General features: G+C 33.5%; 1 protein-coding gene across 4 annotated transcripts in view; it reads left to right on the forward strand.

Annotated features, from left to right (window-relative positions):
* The window catches only part of LOC145256272 (uncharacterized), a 126,363-nt gene that overhangs the window by 65,822 nt on the left and 36,088 nt on the right, over window positions 1-24,453 (forward strand). For 2 of the 4 annotated variants that reach the window (XM_080114950.1, XM_080114953.1), the window contains one exon: window positions 3,736-4,027. The exons of 1 other annotated variant lie outside the window; for it this stretch is intronic. In XM_080114950.1, the coding sequence (XP_079971076.1) occupies window positions 3,736-3,948 (213 nt within the window). In that variant the 3' untranslated portion in view covers window positions 3,949-4,027. Of the gene's footprint in view, window positions 1-3,735; window positions 4,028-16,378; window positions 16,584-24,453 lie in introns of those variants that run through there. One more of the 4 variants, XM_080114951.1, reaches the window with a different exon arrangement.

Consider the following 24,453-nt stretch of genomic DNA (forward strand, 5'->3'; position numbering starts at 1 on the left):
ATGCCTTCATGAAAAATTTGCTATCCTATACTTTAAAAAACTGTAGGAGAGAAATAACTAACAACTGTGTTCACATGATAAAATTTACTCTACGATAGATATACAAAATAATTTTAAGTCTAACAAAAACAATAGAAAATAAACAAATAAATAAATGAATAAACATGCATATACATAAGCTATCACACATATATATGTATGTATACATATGCATACATATATATATAAACTAACATATAAAAAATAACCTAGATTTAAAATAGGTCAAGACACTAGATATCTGCGCTGAATAGCACACACAAGGGAACTGGTCAACCGGAAGTCAACTGGGCCTTTGTCCTGTATGTGTGTATATGTATATGTATATATGTATGTATATATATATATATATATAAACTAACATTAACAAAAAACCATAACCTAGATTTAAAACAAGTCAAGACACTAGATACCTAAGCTAAATAGCACACACAAAGAACAGTCCACCTGCGGTCAAATGGGCCTTTGTCCATGTAAGTGGTTGCTAATTGGCTGATTAGGAAGGGCGCGGTTGATACTAGAAAGCTGATTGGCTAAACAAAAAACTCAATAGAATGTGCGTATATATAAAAACGCGAGACAACGACAAAATTCTCGCTTAAGCCTGAGGAATCCTAGAGTGAATGAAACGCAGAATATTCCGTGTAGCTTAATCGCCATATGTATTTTATAAATTACTAGCTTTAAGTAAAAGAGAAAAGAAAAAGATCAATTCCACAAACGGAGACTTATCCGGATAATGCCAAGCTCAAACTACTACATAAGCAGTTATGGCGATTCGATGGACCTGTACCTCGTGTTCATAAACGAAAAAGTATATATTCAACTTTCTAGGCCTGGCCTGTCTATATAAACATAAATTTGATCGCCTTCTAATCGAACTTAAAGAAATTTAATGTTTTTAAGTGGACGCTTGAAATTTACCGTTCCCAGTGAAGCAATCCTTTAATTTAAACCCACGGGCCTTTTGTTCACCGAGCTCTTACGCTTTCCCGGCTTATTATACATCCATTTTTTTAATACGGATATATGTATGTGTATGCGTATATATGTGTATATATATATATTATCTATTTTACTTTATTTTATATGAGTCCACTCACCCCTCACCCCTCAACCCCATTTCCTGCTATATTACTCCCCCCACCTGTCTGTATCCTTTTCTTTTACGCACCCCTAATAATTTAATATTAACAGTACTTACATTATTATTATTGGTAATGGTTGTGGTGATGTTTGGAGGTGGTGGTAGAAGCATTATCATTATTATTACTGCAGTGTTTTTTACGCTATTACTATTGTTATTATTATTATTATTATTATTATTATTACTATTGTTATATTATTATTATTATTATTATTATTATTATTATTATTACTGTTTTTATCATCATTATAATAATTATAATCTTCATTATAATTGATATCATTGCACCATAATTGCTACTATTATCTCCATCTTAATTGTCATTAACAGTAATTTGGAATTTAACTTTATCAGAACTATTGGTAACATTGTATTTAATGTTAAAATTTAATGTTTACTTTTAATTTTGCCTTTATTTTTATTTTATTTATTTTATTTTATTTTTCTTAATATTAATTTATTTTCATATTTAATTTTACATCTAATTTATGTCCAACTTTATTATCACTACTATTAGTAAAATTGTCATTACTATTATCTTTCGTACTATTATAATTACCCTACTATTATATGGTATATTTTTACCAATCTCATAAGTAGCTATGGTTCCCTTACTCCCCCATTTTAACATCAATATGTATACTTAACCTTTTACATCAAGTTATACGCATTCATAGTCATTGTCACCCTAATCTCCAACCGCCCCCTTATGATCATACTCCATATATCATAATAGTAGAAACTTATAAATATATTGCAGCATATTAACTTTCAGTTTTACAACCTTACATAAGCCCCCCCCCACCAAATTAATCAAAAATTACCCGCTCCATAGAAAATAGACACTCAATAAACCGTTAAAATACATCACCACACATCAGCTATACACCTCCTATTCATCCATAACACATATACCCCTTAATCTCAATACTATGTTAAAGACAATTTATATTCTTATATATCATACTATATATAATAAGCTTCCCCTTATTTATTTAGAATTCATTAAAACTTCCTCCAACACTCTATAATTCCTCTTAATCTTTTTCATCCCTAACGAACCTTACGCTAGACGCCGCATCTCCCACATGCTACCTAGCACCTTCTCTACTCTTCTGATGAGAAGCGTTAGGTTTTGAAATGCCCTGGCATAAAGAGTCCCTTCTATCCCCTAACATTTGCCTGTATTCTATTATTCAATAAATGATCTATTCTATATCTACCTATATATACTTTTGTTACTTACTTCATTTCATTCTCTTGTTGTCCTATTTTATAACTTACTATATATATATATATATATAATATATTATATATATATATATGTGTGTGTGTGTGTGTGTGTGTGTGCATATAAACGTCACATCCCTTACATGTTACGTAGCATCTTCTCTTCGCTTCTGATGAGAAGTATAAAGCTTCGAAATACCACGGTATAAAGAGTTTAACTTATCGTACATCCCTAATTGACGTGTCATCTTTATTGAATAAACAAATACATCTATATGCATTAGTATATATTTTATATTGTCGTTTTCTTATTTTATTGATACTCTCTCTCTCCACACGCACACACACATACACACATATATATACACACACACACACACATATATATATACACACATATATATTATCTAGTTATCTGTCTATTTCTCCTACTCCCTCGCTTTATATATATATATATATATATATATATATATATATATATATATATATATATATATATACAAAGACGACCGTAAATCAGACCACTTTTTATGCCCGTCGGCGTAGAGGTTATGCTTAAATCAATGTTGCATAGGACAACAGACAATTCAAGTTGCGAGTCTTCGTCATTTCCCATCTGATTGAATACAGATTTGATTATGAAGTGATTCAAGTTGGTTTGTCTTTAATTTGAAACACTGAAACCTTGCATATCAAAATATAAATCCCATTTTCAGGTTACAGGGAAATAACAGACATGATTCACGACATAGTGTTGCTTTGTTATAAGTTTTATTTCTATTTTCAGAATACAATGGTGATTGTTCAAACACCACCTCAACAGATTAATACTACAGTACCGTTGCTTTGTTAAATACCGAATAAAAATAGCTAAACTAGCTAACCAATACCGGGAACTCCAAAAACTGGCCGATCGCCGATAGTCAAGTGAACTATTGGAAGACAATGAAGTATATGTAGGGACCTAGACGATCTATACAGATTATGCCTAAATGCAAAATTAAGTACTTTATTCTTTAAAGAACCCCAACATCTATTAAGCTGTATGAGAGGCATAGCCAATAACTATATGCACAGGATAAAATTTACTCTAGAATAACGATACAAAATAAGTTTAAATTAAAAAGAACAATACAAAATAAATAAATGAAATAATAAAAAATAAAATAAACATACATATTCATGAATAATTTTATTTAAAAAAAAACTAACATAATATCCGAAGTATAAACCAAAACACAAAATAACATATCCTAAACTACACCTAGGTGTAAAGTAGATCAGCTTACTACACACAAAAATTTTATTTCTATTTTCAGAATACAACGATGATTGTTCAAACACCACCTCAAGAGATTAATACTACAGTACCGGGTAATACGACCATCCAGTACCAATACCCGCCCAATTACACAATGCAATACACAGCTACAGGTGATGGCGCGGTGTCGTATCAACCAGCAACTTACCCACAAGATCCATACCTAACGAAACAACAGTGTCAAATCCCATACGTATACAGGGGAATCTAAGAATTATATAAGGATTCTTTAAACGGAGAATTTTCGACATAATAAAATACAGACAAGAGAAAAATATTAATAGTACAAATATTTAGATTTATTTAATATTAATAATTGTAAATTTGAATTATTCTGGTTGAATAAGTAAGAAATTTTATTTAATCTAAATTTTATCATGTCAATCCATGTCCGGCAATTTTTAATTTAATTAATTTACTTTATTTCTTAGAGGCCATTTATAGATATTATACTATGTGTGTTTTAGGAAGGGGATTCAATAATTACTTCTAACGCACGTGCATAAAAGTGGATAAGGAACACCGTCAATATCTGCAACAAAGGAACGAAACTTCTATGTCATGAATGCATATTTTCGGTTGTCATATAAATGCGATTTGCAATCTATCTCTGATCGATTCAGGTGGAATAGAAGAATAAGCGGTATGAGTTTTGTAACGCCCAACCCATATATATATATATATATATATATATATATATATATATATATATATATATATATATATATATATAAGAGGTGTGTGTAGTTCGCTTGAAGCATTGTATAGTATGTAGTTAAATGGAATTGTAGAAGGCGGTACAATGCAGAAGTAACGGAAAAACACAAGCTGAAGCAGGTGAGAAATTTATTAATACAACTTATAAATACATGTGTACATATTCATATTTCATATACGCAGTATATTTATATTTGCACAGTGGTTACCTGGGAACGTCGGTCTGGTGGTATGTCCGTGTAATATAATATTTCGAGAAAGATCTCTTCGTCAGATATTTACTTGACTTTGAAAAACGTGTTGTTGTAAGCAGTAACTATACCGCAGTAAATCATTGCTCAGGACTTGTGGGTAGTATATGGTTAGGTTTTTATTGTCTGGTGGTATGTCCGTGTAATATAATATCACTAAAATAAAATAAATAAGCAAACAAATAAACACACAAAAAGTAATGCAACGTTATACACCCGAGAAGAAGTATTGGTAACGATTATCCACCTTAGAACAACCCATCGAGTAGTCTCCCTTGACCAACCGACTTATTCCAAGTCTACGTCCACCACCACCACCACCACACCACCACCACCACACTACCACCAAATAGAATGCAGAAACACAAACAACAAATAAATTAGCTATTTAAATCTCCTCAATATAAACATAACCTACTATAAAAACAAATAAATAAATAAAAGAAATAAATAAATTAAAATAAAAAATAAGTAAAAGAAAAACAAACTCAATCACATTAAATTAAAAAGCCACCAACAATGTCGGGACAATTATTTAGCCCGATACTGTTACTATTTACTGTTTACAACAACACGTTTGAACCAAAGATAAACTATTATAAATAAATAAATAAATAAATAAATAAAATATAATATAAAATAAATAATTTTGAAATATAAAATAAGAATTGAGAGAAAAAACCCTAACCATATACTACCCATAAGTCCCGGGCAATGATTTACTGCGGTATAGTTACTGCTTACAACAACACGTTTTTCAAAGTCAAGTAAATATCTGGCGAAGAGATCTTTCTCGAAATATTATATTACACGGACATACTACCAGACCGACGTTCCCAGGTAACCACTGTGCAAATATAAATATACTGCGTATATGAAATATGAATATGTACACATGTATTTATAAGTTGTATTAATAAATTTCTCACCTGCTTCATCTTGTGTCTTTCCGTTACTTCTGCATTGTACCGCCTTCTATATATACATATATATATATATATATATATATATATATATATATATATATATATATATAAACAAGAAGAAAAATAATACCTGGTATTTAGTGCTGCTCTTTTGAAAGTGGTCGTAACAGCATAAACGTAAGGTTTTACCACCGCCAAACCGGGAGCGACATTTTTTAAAAGTAAGGCTAGACAATCTAAAGGAGAGTATAACTTTAAAAAATATCGGCGAAAAAAGTAATCCTCCCCCTGTAAAAAAGTGCCTAGTTGAAGGGGATGATATTAATGTTTTTAGCCAATTTTTCGATATTTGCCGTATGAAAGATCGAACTTACAAACGGTACTGATCTTGGTAAAATCCGTCACCTCTATAGAAAGTTTAAGGCAGACATGCAAACATACATACATACATACATTTATATATTGGTAACTAAAAATTTCGACCCAAACCGATGAAACAGCTTGCCCTATCTCTGAATACCCTTTATGTAAGATTTCAAATATTTAGCCCAGAAATTGTCTGAGTAATTTGGAAGAGACCGCAGAGGTTAATTCTTTTGTAACTTTGACCCCTATTATGCCCCCTTAATATTTATTGTTTTATGCTCAAATCAAGTTATTAAGTTAGATCCATGTCCAAGGAACCTATATCTAAAATTTCAAGTGCGTAGACCTAGAATTGTCGGAGGGGTTTGGTAGAGTTCTCAAAGGTCAAATCGTTGAACTTTGACCCTTAATCGTAAAATTTCTGACCAAAAACGGATCACATCGATTTTCCCAAATATCAGTTACCTGTATATAAAATTTCGAATCTGTAGACTAAAAATTGACAGAGTTATTGCGTAGAGAAATGTACACAGACACACAGATACACAGATATACAGACACACAGACACTTTCACTTTTATATATATATATATATATATATATATATATATATATATATACATATAGATAGATAGATTATTATCTACCTACATGCATAATTTCATGATTTTATATCTATTCAGTCTATGTCCGGCAATTTATAATTTAATAAATTTACTTTATTTTATAGCGACCATTTATAACAAATACATTTAAATAGGTTAATCACTTAAATTAGATGTAATTTAGCTTACTTTTAGAGGATGCATGGTGAACATCTATAAATCTAGAATATAACCCTTTGTCATTTATTTGTGATATATATATATATATATATATATACGAATTCTCAATATATATATATATATATATATGAATTCTCAATATATATATATATATATATATATATATATATATATATATATATGAATTCTCAATATATATATATACATATATATATGCATGCATACATTTGGATGGAACTTAGCTTATTGCGTAGATACACTGACGCTGATACTTTCACTTATATATATATATATATATATATATATATATTAAAGAAAACAAAACAAAATATGGTTAAAGAGTATAGGAGGGAGGAAAGTATATTAGAAAATATATAGAAATGTATAGGATAAGTGGAATAAGACGGGATATTAGAAATAAGAAGGGAACGTAGTGCGTGTATATAATGTATATCTTCTGGCGTATTGTTACATTTTTCCCAAGAAGAGTAACTTGGTAGGAAGATGATAAGCACTAGAGGTGCCCCTAATTCGAAAATTACAGACGTGAACCTGCGATATTGTGTGCTTTTAAAGCATGCCGCATGTAATGGTTTTGAGCGGATGAATAAGTCTCGACACAATAAGTTAAAAATGCAGGCGTTGGAGAGGATACGAGAATCCTTAAGGGTATCAGGGACCTGTATGAGCGGCAATATCGTAGGCAAATCACATATAACTTAATGATATGAGTAAAATATACTGTAGATACGAGAGAATATATTTTTTTAGAGATGCATGAATGCGGGGTATCTCTGCTTGATCTTGGACGCTCTGATATAAAAAAAGAAAAATCACAAAAATCGGACTATAGCTAGAAATTAGGCGCAAATAGGTATTGTGGCGCAAAAGGTGTTAGTTATTTAAGAGTGATATTTCTCGGTCCTCATCAAGTTCCAAGGGTCCAAGCAAGGAAATCCGAGCGAATCAGCGGATGAAAGGTATATCTTAAACTTTGGAAGCCAACCATAAAGATAAATGAACTTTGAGAATGTCTCAACAAGTTAAGTTAGTTACAAAACGAAAACAAAGCTCAAATTAATAGAAGAACTATACGGAAGAAAGAATCAAGGACACATTTGAACGATAAGTCTTCGATTTCGTAAAGAGGTAAAATGAGACCTCAGTTTACAGCATAAGAGAGGCTGGATGAAGCAGCTGACGTGAGTTATAGGAGGTACTACCCTACACCCCAAAGGAATATGCCAGGGAGATCAGATAGAGATTCTGGTCTAAAAAATAAAATTATGAAGTCAGTTGAAAAAGGGCTGACTTGAAAAAAAAAGTTTCGGTTTTGTTTTATGGTGTCTGATCTTTCTTAGCCAAGTGGTTATATATATATATATATATATATATATATATATATATATATATATATATATATATATATAAATCCTTCGTAATCTTGTGTCATTTTATTTACTTAATCTATCATCGCTATATTTCCAGACGCAATTTTTTTTAATCTCTACGATATTTTAACTTTTAGACGTAATCCACCACACTAGTTTACTCTAACTTATGTTCTCTCATAAAATGTATATATATGTATATATGACATCTGATTTACATAAGGAAAACACGTTCCTCTCCCCCATCATTATATGTAGCCCCAATCCTCCGACTCTCATGTCAATGACCATCCCTCTTGAAGAAGCCCGCATAAATCGGGTGAAACGTTGAGTATTCAGGTCCTTCCACCTCCATTTTATTTCATATATATATATATATATATATATATATATATATATATATATATATATATATATATATATATATAAACGTACTAAAATTTAAAGATGCGTGCATTTCCTTTTGAAAATGAGAGGAAGAGATGTTACATGATAAACAGCTGTCCCTTTTTCATGTAAGTAAAAAAATAGGGAATTAGTTAAATCTAAATATGAAATAGGATAGTCAAGGATTCGAACTTGAAAAGCTAGACTCGGAATTTAGAATTCCAATCATAAGTTAAAATAAACACAGAATGTAATTATAAATGGAATGTCCAGTTAAATTGTTGATTCTGTTAAAATATTTAATAAATACAAATTTGCCTGGAAACTATTCACATTCTTAGAAAGAATGCATAATAAAATATGGGTTACATAATTAGAGAAGTAGATTAAATTCCTTTGTAAAAGAACAAAGAGAATGGGAAAATTTCTGGTCGTCAGAAATGGTTAAAAAAAACGTGCAAATCGCGCATGTTGATAACAGTTTAGTTGTAGTCACATTGATCAGACATACATGTGATTTCTCAATATAGGAAAGAGTTCGAAGGAGTTAGATCAGTCAGTTCGAAGAATCGATGGGAGTCAGATCAGAGGAGATCAGATCGATTCTCTGTTAGAGTCAAGGCACTCTCTGGAAGCGAGAGGGGTTTAGAGAAAACCATGAACTTTGAACTTTGAATCTTTGAATCTTTGAAATACAAAATATATGTCCGACCGGTCGAAGAAGAAATAAACGTAACATCATGTGTTTTTATAACTGCCGTCTTGTGTTGTGTTATTCTACCAAAAACAAAGGTAAAGTGAAATTGTATTAATATGAACTTTGTGTTTATAAAAATGTACAACTGTCAAAACGTAAATGTCAAACTATCTCTCAGTCTATCAAGATATCAGATATTGCATCTCATTCAAGTGTATTACGTGTCTCTATTAAAATGTCCCCGTCTCTGTATTCAATATACCTCTCTCTCTACAATAAGAACACTACAATATGAACTCTTACTACAAACATGAACAACAACAATTAAATACATACGTCACAACCAGTACGTAACAATATAGTTCATGTGAGTTATATCGAGAAAGTTGACAGTTTTTACGTTTATCTTAATATCTACTTTTAGGCCTATTCTATCCATTTCCTTAGTTAATGTTTTTTATTTTCTCACATTTAGGGCCATTTGAATTTTCGATTACGATAAGGCCATCGTCTCTATATAGTCCTATGTTTTAGTTATTTATATTTTTTGTGAGATTGTTCAGAATAAAAAGACCAACTAGATCAGTTGCTTCGGCTAAGTCTAATGCGCCCATCGAGAGGTTAAATGATCCGAATTGGTTCTTCTTAGTCCATTGGGTGTCTGGGCTGATTAAGATTGTTTTCCTAGATTTTTTTAATAATGTTTATTTCGGATGGTGTAAGTCGGCAAGTAGAGAGGCGAAATCTAAAACTTCATCAAGCAGTTCTTTTCATATGGAAGGATAATAGCTTTCAATATCGAACTGGATAAAAGCAGCCTTTTTATTTTGGATATTATTGAACCATTTAATGGTGTCATCGGTTTTGCTCCATTGGTTTAATTCATATTTGGTTTTAATTTGTAGATTGATTCTATCTCGTATTCTTTTACTTATTCTTCCTATTTCAGGCCTAGTGACGTTTATAAGTCTAGTTTGGGGGTTTGTTTCAAAACTGGATTTATGGTCCTTAATCAGAATGTAGGCCCCTTTTTTGGAAAGTTTTTCGACTCTGTTGCTAATGTTGAGTGTGTCAGTAATGTTTTTGCTGTCTATATTAATTTCCTTAATTAAATCTGTATCTGATTTTTTATAGTTGTTGATAATGTTTTCTTTAAATAGTTTTAGGTACTTTTGTTTGTGGATCTTGTAAGAGTTTTCTCTCTTATCAGCTTTGGCATACAATAATTTAGAGGTGTTAATATTTTTGACTAGTTTGTCTAGGTGGTGCTTGAATGAGTTTTTTTTCTGTGGTAAAAGGATATTTTGTTTGTAAGTTCCATGAGGTCTGTTTCAAAATTGTGGAGTTGGTCAACAGTTGGGGCTGTATCCTGATTGACGAATCCGTGGTAATCTGTGTGGTTGTCCTTTGTGTCTTTATCATTAAGAAATAAATATGCCTTCCATCTCATTATTCTAATTAATTCTTCCATTCCCAGGGTGAGATTTAATAGGTAGTTTCTGTTGCTCGCCATGGATATGTTTTTGAGGGACAAGTTGATGTTCACCCTTTCCATAATAATGGTAATACTCCAAGTGTTTAGGATATAGTGCTCGACTGGGTAGGAGCTGTTTTGATTAAGTCGCTGGAAAGTTGATACCGAAACATGTGTAACTAAGCAAATAAAACGATAATAAAATAAATAAATAAACATATATATATATGTGTGTGTGTGTGTTTGTGCGTGTGTATATCTATATTTTTTACTTGCTTGAGTTTATTATTTTTTAGGAAATAAACTGCCCCGTACGTGATGCTTATTAAACCTTACATTAAAAAAAATGTACCCCTGTGTTGTTGAAATCTGAATGGTAACAGAAATACCACGTTGTGATAAATGCTCCCCTCAAGAATTATTTTATTCTAAGCGGGCTAAATGGCATTTGACTAGATTCGAATGCTTGCAGATCGATAGCAGAACGTCTTGGAAAATGATCAGCAGATCAGCAAAATATCAAGGATCGAATACAGCTGACAAAGATCGTTTGCAAAAAAAGACTCAAATAAATTTATTATCTCGAATGTTTTGAATGTGTTATTGTTTTTTTCAAATAAATCTCTCAATTCATCTCTACATTCGCGAATATTAACTATTGTTGTTGAAATCTAAATATGGTACAGACAACACCAAGTGATAAATGCGCCCCCTTACCATTCTGGTGCTACCACATCCAACCCTTCTTCATCTTTATGTTTTTTTTTAAATTTTATTTTATTCTTAGTATCACCTTCACTGGGGATTGAACCTTCGGCATTTAAAAGAATGACACTAATAATTGTTAATACACCCAGCTTCTAAAATATGTAACTTCTTATCACATGGTGGAACAATAAAACTATCACCCTAGAAAAGACGACATGATTCCATTTCCGTTTCATGAACCCCGGTTTTCTCTTTTTATTGCATACCATGTACTAGTTGGCCAGTTGTGTACAGATCCCAAGAGCGATAGGAACCTTCTATTATATTTAAAAGTTACACAATGTGCGACGAGCGAGTTCGGAGATGCGTCGCTGCACAACTCATCCTCGCTACCGATCCATTGCCAGCACCCTCAAAATGCATCGCTGGATTGCTACGAATAACAGGGACGTACCCAAGGTGATAAACACAAAGTTTTCGGGCATGGTTATGGTCTTTGGCGTTGTTTCTAAGTAAGGGCAATATCATCAAATCTTTGAAGTCGGCTTGAAATTAACACAAAAGTGTACCTGGATATGCTGAAAAATATGGTGATCCCCTAAGGAGTGATAACAGAACTCAGCGCCTGCTCACATGCCCAAAGAGACCCAGGCTTGGCTTCAGAAAGAAGTGCTACGACGTTATACGCTTTACTTCCTGGCCCCCTCGTCCCTCGACCTGAACCCGCTGGACTATTTCACTTGATCATACTTGAGAAGACCATCAACATGACCTCCAACAACACAAAAGCCAACTTGATCGCTGAGTATTCCTCGAGCTCCCGCCAGCGCTTGTGAAAAAGTCATGCTTCCGGTTCCAGACCCCTATAGAGGCGGTGATTGAGGCTGAAGGCAGCTACATTGAATAGATGTCAGCTCTCCTACATAATCAAGTTACTGGAATTGATTTTTTCGGTAAATGTTTTAAAATGAAACTGTAAAAAGTTTTTGACTTCTAATGGGGGTATGAGCCGAATGGATTCGCCAATCATTTTTATAACCAACGGCCGTGCTAAACAACCAATGAAATGTCCCAAAATTATTATAAAAATTGTCGAATTTTGGATTCAATCAGTCCGCCGTTTACTACGTCACGGACCGCATTTAATTCTTGGCCGCCATCTTGATTACTTATCTGAACTACGCCGCCATCTTTGTTCAACACAATATCTCAGAACTTAAGAGGCTAACTACGCCACGGACCGCATTTGATTCTTGGCCACCATCTTGGTTACTGATCTGAACTACGCCACCGCCGATTCATAACAACAAACAAGGAGTGGTCGCTAACAGACTCGCAGTTGTAGTGTGGGTTTTGTTAGGGCGGTACTTCTATCGTTCCACCCTGTACTTTACTCGGTTATGGCTAAATTTCTTTTATTACATTTTCATCCCAAACAAGGCACAGTGCTACTTCGATGTAGAGGCTACTATCAGGGACAGAAGTTGCAGGGATATTATGAAGGGAGTTGAGCAGCAAGATTTTCACATTACACTTGACCTTCTGCATGTCAGTACAGTTCGGGAAGCAGGAACCCGGAAGGAATTTCCAAAGTCTGGGGAAGAAATTATTAGAGTAGAAGGCTTTCTTACATCTAGGGATCTCTACTGTGTAGGGGTGGGACTTTGCTGCTTGTCGGGGGGTTGTCCATGGTATATATATATATATATATATATATATATATATATATTTATTAAATTTAAATATATATTCAACAGCTCAAATGCAGATAACAGTTCTTTAATTCATTTTGCGCGGCTAACGCGACATTCTTCTGATATTTGTTTTTGGAACTTATACCGTTATAAGACCTATTGACTAACACTCTCAATAGCGGATAATACCATGCGGAGCAAAAAAAAAAAAAAAAAAGAAAAGAAAAAAAACACTTCATTAACGAGGATGTATTCATCGAAATATCTGAATTAAACAACAAATTTGTTTATATTAAAAAATGCGTTGTTTTCTAGCCGCCTAAACGTATTTATATATGTAATACTAAAATTTCAAAATATATGCAACGCTTCAAATTCAGATAAAATTTCTTTAAATATTTTCATTATTGTTTTGATATATTTTTGGAAAAAATACATTTATGAAATGCATTTTGAAATGATGGCACAAAGGGAATTTACAAGAAGTTTGAGAAAGAGAGAGAGAGAGAGAGAGAGAGAGAGAGAGGAGTTCTGATGAGATAGGTAAGAAATCATTGCATGAATACTGCTATTATATATAAAATATAATATTAGTCCACACAATCGACTTTATTATTTATGTTTGTTGAACACTTTAGAACATGATGAACACTGGGAATTGGTTCATCCACCTTTGCTGCAACAAAAGTCATCCGACAAAAGATAACACCTCGGTTTATCAGGCTCTACAACCATCCATCGGAGAAGATGTTGAAGACAACCTTCTCAACAACGCAAACATCTTCTCATACCACCACCTCAAAAAAAGTCATTAGCGTATATTGGTTAGAAGCAATCTGCGAGTCTGTTAGCTCCTTGTTTGTTGTTATGAATCGGCGCTATTGACTGTTATCTTGTAAATAAAAACGATGCTAGTTGCTATATAAGATCATATATTCTGCCACACACACACACACACACACACACACACACACACACACACACACACACACACACACACACACACACACACACACACATATACATAAATATATATATAATTTTCCGAATGTGAGATATGGTATAATTATTTTCATAGCCAAGCAACGTCGCAGCTCAGAAGAGCCATGAATCCGAGACTCGAGTATCGCCCTCATTTGGGCTCATCAGTTGAACACGCCCGCACTCAGGATTCGAATTCCGACTTCGGATGTACCCACTGTTTCGTAGAAATTTTATACTTACACAACATCTCTAAAATGATGCGCGAAAGTATTTCACAATCAACCAGCCAGAAAGTTTTGCATGATGGAATCCTGCTGTACCTATTCACTTGAATCTGAAATCATAAAAATTGGTCAATCATCTCATAAGATGTATCGCAATAATGCAATGAATTTTCAAGAGCCTACGACAATTTTAAATGCCTGTACAAAAAAAGTCTGAAACCTTATTTAAGGCACGTATGACGTATTACAAGTTATTCTGTAAAGTGATAACTATGAGTATATTTATACCGTTAGATTGGTTCATATATTGTGTACAGGTGAGTCATTACAACAATTATTACTTGTGAATATGATTTACCTCTTATTTAGGAAGTTCGACACAAATTCGGATGTTGTTTTGAGGACAGTGTTAACCATTTATACACCTCCTCACCGGCCATTGTTTTATATAAATTTTACAATTGCACAACATCTATGCAATAACGACTTAAAGGGTTTCATATTCAAGCAGAAAGTTTTGAATGATGGAAATATATACATACACACGCACCAAAACGAACCCAAATACACAAAAGCACGCAACACACATACAAACAAACATACAAACAAACACTATCACGGCACACATTCTCACATAAATGCACGTATACATGCTGTGCATATCCTTCTAAGAGATGTTCACTCCGTTTCGGTAGTCAGCATACCACCATGTTTAATATAAATTAATAGAAATATGATACAACCATCACTCATACCTTAATTCCGCGCATTGTTCAATAAGTTTTTTTTAAACTACGCAATCTCAATGATGCAATGATGAGTTCAAGCGTTCCATTTTAACCAATCCAAACTTTTTGAATGCTGGAAGTCTGACGCCACGATTAAAAACTTGATTTTAATAAGTAAATCAGAAAGCAAATCTTACAGAAAGGTCAAAGACTTGTTCAAGTTTTTTTTTTAACATTTATTCTTAGATTTTCAGTTCAAAGAAGTAGAAAATTATTTGAAGGAATCTTTTGTTTTATTTCCCAAAAATTTAAAGGTAAGATTTTATTTTTATTTTATCGTTTTTCTATCATTTTCGCGTAGTTTACATTATCTGCCAGGGCTAAAAATTAGTAGTTCGCGCGTTTTTTTTTTTTTGTTTCAGTTATAATTTTAGTAAAAATCATTTTTAAATATAGCTGATGGCACTTAAGTCATCTATTATATTTTATAAATCATTTTACGAACAATTATTTATTAGTTTTGGTTTCGGTTTCGATTATAGATGAAAGAACTCAGATTATATATACCGTAGTTTGGCGTAATTGTTACCAAAATTACTCCAGACCTGACGAATTAGCCAAAGCATAGTATAGTATATATATATATATATATATATATATATATATATATATATATATATATATAGTATGTATATATATATATATATATATATATATATATATAGTATGTATATATATATATATAGTATGTATATATATATATGTATGTATTGTTATATCTTTAAATATTTACTAGCATTTCAGCCCGTCGTTGCCCGGGTGTTTGGAGGTGTATGTTGAACAAAACAAAAAGCGGTCAATTTTTTAAACTTGACCCCTATTATGACCCCTTAACATTTATTATTTTGGGCTCAAATAAAATTATTAAGTTAGATCCATGTCCAAGGAACTTATATCTAAATTTTCAACTGTTGAGACCCAAAATTGGTGGAGGAGTTTGCTAGAGTTCTCAAAGGTCAAATCGTAGAATTTGACCCCTTAACAGCCAAATTTCTGGCCGAAAATGGATTACAAAGGTTTTCCCAAATCTCTGTACCCTATGTATCAAATCTCGAGTCTGTAGACTAAAAATTGACAGAGTCATTGCGTTCACTTTTATAGATATAAATTTATCGTGTTTGATTTTGATAGATGATAATTATCTATCACGATACACATTTTCACACCGTTTAATATGAATATGATATAACCCTCACCCTTACCTTAACGGCTCACTTTAATTATACATTTTTTAAACTACCCAATTCCTAGGATGCAATGATGCGTTCAAACAGTTCATATTCAACCAATCAAAACTGACGCCAAGCCCAGAAAAGTTGATTTCAATAAGTAAAAGAAAAGTAAAGCTTACATAGACGTTAACTATTTGCTTAAGTTATTTAACATTTATTCTGAGATTTTCAGTTCAAAAGGATAGACAGTTACTTAAACGAATTTTTTACAAGATTTTAAAGGTAAGATTTTATAGTTACTTTACCGTGTTTCTGTTTTTTTTCTTTATTGCACAGATCATTTTGGTTTAGTAGTACAACACATTTGAAATATAATATTAGACATTATCTGATTGTTTGTTTCTGGGTTGTTGGTTTTATTTAAATACTAGCAAAAGTACCCGTCGTTGACTGGGTTCAAAAACAGCCTACAGAAAATGGACTCTGATTTATGAAAGTATGATAGGTTATGAAAAGGAAGGGTTGTAAAGAGATAGCATCGAATTTGGGGGTATCAAGACCAAAGCAAAATATGATGAAAGTAAAAATAAAATAGATAAACCCCATAATTTATTATACCATACCTGTTCACACTGAAACATTTATCACAATATTCTGTGGATCTGTATTAAAAAACCCTGTTAAATTTTGTGACATATTTCCATTCTATGGAAGTCAGGTGCGAACGAACACCGCATAATTTTATCATGCTATATTTCTTCAAACTGAAACATAATTATCAAAGTATACTTACGCAGATAGATATGAAAAGTCTTTATTAAAGTTTGGGCCTATGGAAATAGGCCCAAACTTTAATAAAGACTCTATGGAGGCCAGGCGCGAACGCAGTGCCCACAATCTTATTATACCATCCCAATTTAAGTTAAACATACTTATCAAAGTATTCTTATGTACATCTATATCAAAAACACTTGTAACCGTTTTTTTTTTAAATTTTTTATTTCCATACTTTGTGGACCAGGCGCGAACGCAGACCCCACAATTTTAATGAACCACCGTTCTGCCAGATCAAACATACCCATTCCTGTGTCTCGATACATCCTCTATCATTATATGTAATCAGTTTTTCAAAATAGTCAACCATATAGGAGCCTATTCGTGACCACACACACACACACACACGCGTGCGCACACACACATTCAGCTTTATATTATAGATTTATTCTATTATTAATTGTTGTATTAATCATATACATACATACATACATACATACATACATATATATATATATATATATATATATATATATATATAAAAGATATAAAGACACTCTGAAGAAGTCCCTCGGTGACTGCCACATTGACCATCCCTAGTGGTCTACTCTCACTGCTGACTGTGTTACCTGGCGACGTACTGTCCACCAGGCTGTCGCCCCCTTTGAGATCTCCCGTGCAGAGAATCTGAGGGAGAATCGCTGTAGGAGAAAGATTCAGGAAGCCTCGGCAGACACACCTGACGTGACTTTTGACTGCAGCCGCTGTGGCCGAACCTGCTTGTCCCGCATCGGGTTCGTCAGCCACAAGCGTGCCTGCAGTCGACGTGGAAAATCCCCTTCATAGAATCTTCGTTTGCGAAATACTGCCAAGAAGAAGAGAATATATATATATATATATATATATATATATATATATATATATATATATATATATATATATATATATATATATATATAATTATTGCCATAATTATTTTTAAGACCTACAGACACAAGTGTTTTATCCTTTCGGGAATCATCAGTGCAAGGTGCCACGATTACACCTGGTCGCGAAATTCTAATCCGGCCACAAAACAATCTTTGACTCCAATAAGCAAGAAGCAAATCACACGGCCAATGTTAACCGCGACAAATACAGTTGAAATCAACACCTTTATGAATGTCAAGACGGTGATAGTGATCAAATGATTATAACAGCTTAATAAGAAGAGACGTTGCGAGCCTGTCTCTGCTTTATCGTTATTTTCATAGCAAGTGATCGTCTGAGCTCCAATCTATGGTCCCCCTCGGCAAACATTCACGAGAAACACACGTCTAGCTGAAAACACTATCAATAATTTCCCTCACTCTTTATCCGTGCCTAAACCTAAACCTAAATTCCATGAACAAAGCTTTTTTCTTAGAACTGCACACCTGTGGAATTCTCTTTCATTTGTTTGCTTTCCGGCTGACTATAATATGGTCGTCTTCAAGTCCAATGTAAACAAGTTCCTGATGAGCCGTTCCCCTTAAGTAATCCAATTTACTAAATTTCCACTACTACGTCATTGTCCCATTGACTACTGTACACTTACTAACCTTTATCCTCGAGTGGCCTCTGGGTTTTGATAAGTGATGATTCCTTTGTTAAATATACATATATATGATTACAGCAGCTTAATGTGTGTTTATGGTCCAATATGATTATCGATTATATATAGTCCAACAAATACAAAATCGAATAATGACAAACAAATAATTTCATTAAAAATGTCTAAGTTGGTAAAATGTCCAATTTAATAACCATATCCAGACATAATACCCGTGAATTAATCCTTAGCCTAAACCTAACCGTATCCCATTGAACCATCGAGAACTTTTATATCGCACACGTGCGCGCACACGCGCGCAGACACGCGCGCACACACACACACACACACACACACACACACACACACACACACACACACACACACACACACACACACACACACACAAAGAAACAAACGTATCCCTTTAGGAATAGAAATATATGATAGTTTTCATTTAAATATCAAACTTTTTATGTAAATATAATGAAAAATATTACTTTTGCATGCGTACCTCTCATATAAGAGGGTGTGTCCGTCAGAGTACCTGCCATTGAAATACTTATAAAAACAGGCAAATTTTGCATAATAAACAAAAACATCACACAAGATAACAATAAATAGGTAAAATATCATTTTATTAAAAAAAAACGTAAGTTGGTCAAAGTTGTAAGTTGTAATCAACATAGCCAGACCTAATACACGTGAACCAACCCTTACCCCCAAAACATGTCCCAGCAAAATATTGTGGACCTTTTATCTCCCCCCCCCTCAAAAAACAAACAAACAAACAAACAAACACGTATTTCTTTAGGAATCAAAATATGTTTAATGCTGCCCCTATGTTACAATTGAAACTAACATTTAAATATCCTTGTTTATTTTTTGATTTTTATATATAGATGAGATATATTATATTATATTTTCTCTTTTATAAAAGAACCCACATTTTCAGTATTCATTAGGTCAACTATATTAGCTTTTACGATGGCAAGTTGTAATGCTGAGCATTATTAATCGAATAATCTGGAGAAAAGACAAAAATTTGCTTTAAATGAAAACAGAACATATATCTTGAATAAAAGATGCATTTTGTACGGAATAGATAAAATAAAATCAAAAGTAGCGGATAAAAAAGTCGTTAGTATTTGTCACTACAATAAAATGTTTACTTAAGTAACCATATTTTCATATTAAGAACTAGCCATTTATCAAGACTAAAAGTTATTAATATTTGCAGTTAAATGATGGAACAGTACACATGGTTGTGGTTAACCAAGGGGAAAAAAATCTGAAAACGAGATGAATATTCTCACCTAGTGTATATATGTGCCACTGGTGTGCTGTGTGTATGTGTGCATGTATGTAATGTAATGTAGTGTACTTATGTGCGTCATTATGTGTGTATGCTGGTGTGGTGTGTGTGTATGTATATGTGTGATGCGGTGTGTGTATATGTGTGTTTAGTGTGCCGAAGTGTAGGGTGTAGGGTGTATAGAAGAAACATCGCTATCTCCTCACAGAAAAAAAGATGTCGCAATTTCCTTCCTACAGAACAGACGTAGCTATCTTTTGTTCACAGAATATACGTAGCCACAACGTGTGTACAAATGTACAAGGTTGAAGGCAATACTCCAAATATTATTGCGAATTACTTAGGACTCTTTTGCGGTTATGATTGGCTGAACGGGAGCATGCTACCCCCCGTAGATTAAATAAAAAGGTTCGTTCGAAATTCCACGCAAAATCCCAAGTTTCACAGAAAGATTCCCGAGTTCCATAAAATACAACTGAAGAAGGTTGGAGGTTATAACGAAACGTTATTAAAATAATAAGAACAGTAGTTTGAATTATCCAAACAATACGAGTAAAGGTATTTTTTCTCATATTTAATTGACCAGTTTAACATCCTAAACAAATGTTACATATGCGAATATATTTAGAAAGCCATGATATTTCCTCTGTAACATTACATTTTAATTATATACTAGCTTCGGTGCCCGGCGTTGCCCGGGTGTTTGGAGGTGTGTGTTGAGCAAAAAAGAAAAAAAATTCGTGGTATGCAGGCAGGCTCGAACCCTTATCGTGAAAGAGGAAAAAATGTAAAAAAAAAAAAAAAAAAAAGTAACGTCTTTGCCGTCGTCGACAAACCGACAGTGGCGAAGGTTTAACGTAAGGCTCGTCAATCGAAAAAGAGGATGACTTTCGAAAATATCGGCGAAAAAAAGTTTCATTCCAGTTGAGGATGAAGGAATTAATGTTTGTAGTCGATTTTTCGATATTTGTCGTCCGTAGGGTCGAGCTTCAAATCGATACTAAACTCGTGAAAATCCATCGCCTCTGTTGAAAGTTTTAGGCAAACACACATGCATACATATATACATGCATACATTTAAACAGACATGTGAGATTCATATTATAGATACTCAATAAATAATGACTAAGTTTATAAGTCAAAAGCTTCTGTAAACAGGCATATAAATTAGCTTTGTGTAAAATGTGCAAAAGCATGAGCGAGAGAGAGAGAGAGAGAGAGAAAGAGAGAGAGAGAAAGAGAAAGAGAGAGAGAGAGAAAGAGAGAGAGAGAGCAGTGTAAAAAGCATGTGTGTGTGGTGTAATGTGTGCATTGATGTGTGATGTGATGTGTCTATGTGCGTGGCATGGTGTGCTGTGTGTATATATGTGTGTGGTGGGTTGTGGTATGTGGTATTATGTGATTATATGCTATGGTATGGTGTGGTGTTTGCATATTTGTGTGGTGTGGAGTGTATGTGTTTATGTTGTGGTGTGTATGTTGTGTGTTTGGAGATAAATAGATATATAAATAGATAGATAGACAGATGGATATATATGTATATAAAGAGAGAAAGAGAGAGTGAGAGAGAGCGAGAGAGAGAGAGAGAGAGAGAGAGAGAGAGAGAGAGAGAGAGAGAGAGAGAGAGAAAGAGAGCCAGCAGTGTAAAAAAACAACTTACTAATAATACCCCAAAGCATTAAAAAAATAAATTTTTATTTTCATACGGAAATGTAAAAATAAATTGACATTTTAGGAGTGGGCATAAAAAAACCGGTTAATACGACTTTTTCTGAACAATTGCGTTTCATTCTCACACATCTTGATAGCCAGACGAAGGCAAACTAGATATTAAGTTAAGATATTTATCGTAAATTGAACTCATTAATGAGAAAAAAAAGCTTAAAATAAAATAGTGAGGTACACTAGAGCTTAAACAGGGGATCATTCGATTTGTAGCCCTGTCGGTGAGGCATTAGAATACGCCGACTGCCCCCCTGCAGAGGGTAAAAGTCCCTCAGTGGGGGTCCTGGATATGACCTTAAACTATATCCAGTGGTGAGGCCCCCAGCTTGTGGGCTTTGGGGAGTGTGGAGCCACCCTTTAATTACCATTGCTCCCAGGTCCACTCTGACCCGGAGTGGTAGTACCTGTTAGGGTCCCAACTATGGGTTAAATAGAAACCGACGTGAAAACAACAAATATATTCTATTAAAAAGATTTTTCTTCAAAATCTTTGGATTCGGCATTAAATAACCCGCAAAGGGTGGATATGCCGTAAAACAAAACCAACCAACCAACATTCGATTTGTAGTCGAATGCTCAAACAATAAGCTATGCTTTCAGATTATAATAAATCTGTTTTGTTTTAAGGAATGATTTTCTGAAATTTTACTATCTCCTATGACGGTGTAACGTAAAATATCCTCCTGTCAAAATTATACTTTTTTTTTATCTATAAGAGAGGAAAGCTATTTTTAACGTGGGACTTTTCTGTTTTTATTCTATCTATATTACTTAACTGATAAGTTTCTGTACAAAACAGATCTTAGAACATTGCCAGGCATATAAATTAGGTTTGTGTAAAATGTGCAAACGATAGGCTCAGTCGTTTCGGAACCCATGAGGAAGTAACTAGCATGCATCCACACAGTTACTTTTACATAATAGTAGAGATAGATTGTATCATAAAAATTAAAATATTTTTGATTTTTGCATTTTTTTTAGTTGAATAGGCTTGGGATCTTTATTTTGGGTCTCCTTAATCACCAAAGATTAGAGCATGCATGTAATGATCCGGTCCCTACGAATTTTGCAGGGGGGGGTTAGTTCTGTGCAGTTCTAGGAAGTCAACCTTTCAAGGTCTTACATTCTCTCGTTGAGAAGGAGTTAGTTTATTCCTAATCTTCTGAGGCACCGTTACCGAGGAATGCTGACGCGGTTGCCCAAGCAATATTTGCAGGTCAGAGTACCCCTCCTGAATTCCACTTTCCGTCCCCGGTGTCTAAGTTCTTGCAATGAGAGATGACTATTTTCCTTCCTTTTATTTTAGATTTTGAATAAATTTCGTGCGGATGTTTCTAATCTGCAATAATAGAACTTGTTTCCTGATAAATAACTTTTGAGTTCAGAAAAGGATGGAACACCACTGAAGTTTTCAGATTTGCCTTCATTGTTGCAAAGTGTTCAAAGAACGCTCAACTTAGCAATACAAGCTTCTCAATCATTGTATGATTTTGACGCAAGACAAAAACATATCATTGAAGAAAAAAAAAAGCTCCTTTCCCAGAACTGCCCGCCTGTGAAACACTGTTCTGCTATCCTGCTTCCCGATTGGATACAACATGATGACCTTCAAATCCAATGTAAACAAGTTCTTCTTAAGTCGTCCCCACAAATAATCAAATGTTAACCAATTTACACCATTAACGATTACTACACTAACACCTCACATTCATTATCCTCGAGTGGCATTCGGACCTTGATAAGTGGAGACTCCCGAATAAAAAAAAAGTTTTAGCATAAAATAAGGGTATCTTTTGTTTGAAAGTGGTTTTATATAGAGTAATTTATCAGTGTGTTAACTACAAAGAATTATTTATTAATTTTTATTTTTATTGCGGACTATTATCCTCATTTTTTTTTCTTTTGCAATTAATTTACGGACCCGGCCATGGAAGATCAAATAATAAACATAAATTTATAAGACCCAAAAATTCAACCTTGATCGCCCTTCGGGCCCGTGGCGCAGTTAATAGAGACGTTGAATCTCTACGGTTCCAGGTGAGAATTGACTGAATTTACCACTCTGTGTGAACTACACAGAATTATTTGTTACTAGCATACAAACCCGACATGAAACGGGGATCAATACCAATACTTCCGAATCAAAATGGAAAACTCGTTATATATAAAGCACTCGGTATACTTTTAGGTAGAGCATATAACAATAATCTCTAGTATTATAGAAAACGAACTTTGTTTGTTTGTGTGTGTGTGTGTGTGTGTGTGTGTGAGTTCGTTCTGTATTGACTCGAAAACGGTTAGGCCGATTTTTATGAAATTTCACACGAAGGCACTTCATTTGCCTGGCAGTGTTTGTAGATATGTTTTGTATCGGAATTGCTGAGATAAGAATCGATTATCTATAATCGAAATAATCCAAGGAAAGAAGCAATAGGCGATTTAGACCAAAGTTAACACCTTACACAGTCTAACCTCGCAAGTGCATTTGAGAAGTTTTATAACCACACAAGCCGAAAAGCTCGGCATATAAAATCAACAATAAGTTCTTTGATATGACATGGGCGCGTTCGAAATGCATGTTTCTGTTTAAAGCACAAGTGAACCATGATACTTGTTTTTTTTTTAAATTTAAACTTAAATTCAAGCCATTATTCGCGGATGACTAATAAAGTCATGCATATAAAATAAACAGTCGGTTCTTTTGTATGATGGAGGCGCGTTCAAAATGAATGTTTCTGTTTTGAGTACAATTGAAGCATGATACTTGA

The sequence above is a fragment of the Euprymna scolopes genome, chromosome 32, assembly GCF_053919585.1.
Source record: "Euprymna scolopes isolate OS-2025 chromosome 32, ASM5391958v1, whole genome shotgun sequence".
Taxonomy (NCBI): Eukaryota; Metazoa; Mollusca; class Cephalopoda; order Sepiida; family Sepiolidae; genus Euprymna; species Euprymna scolopes.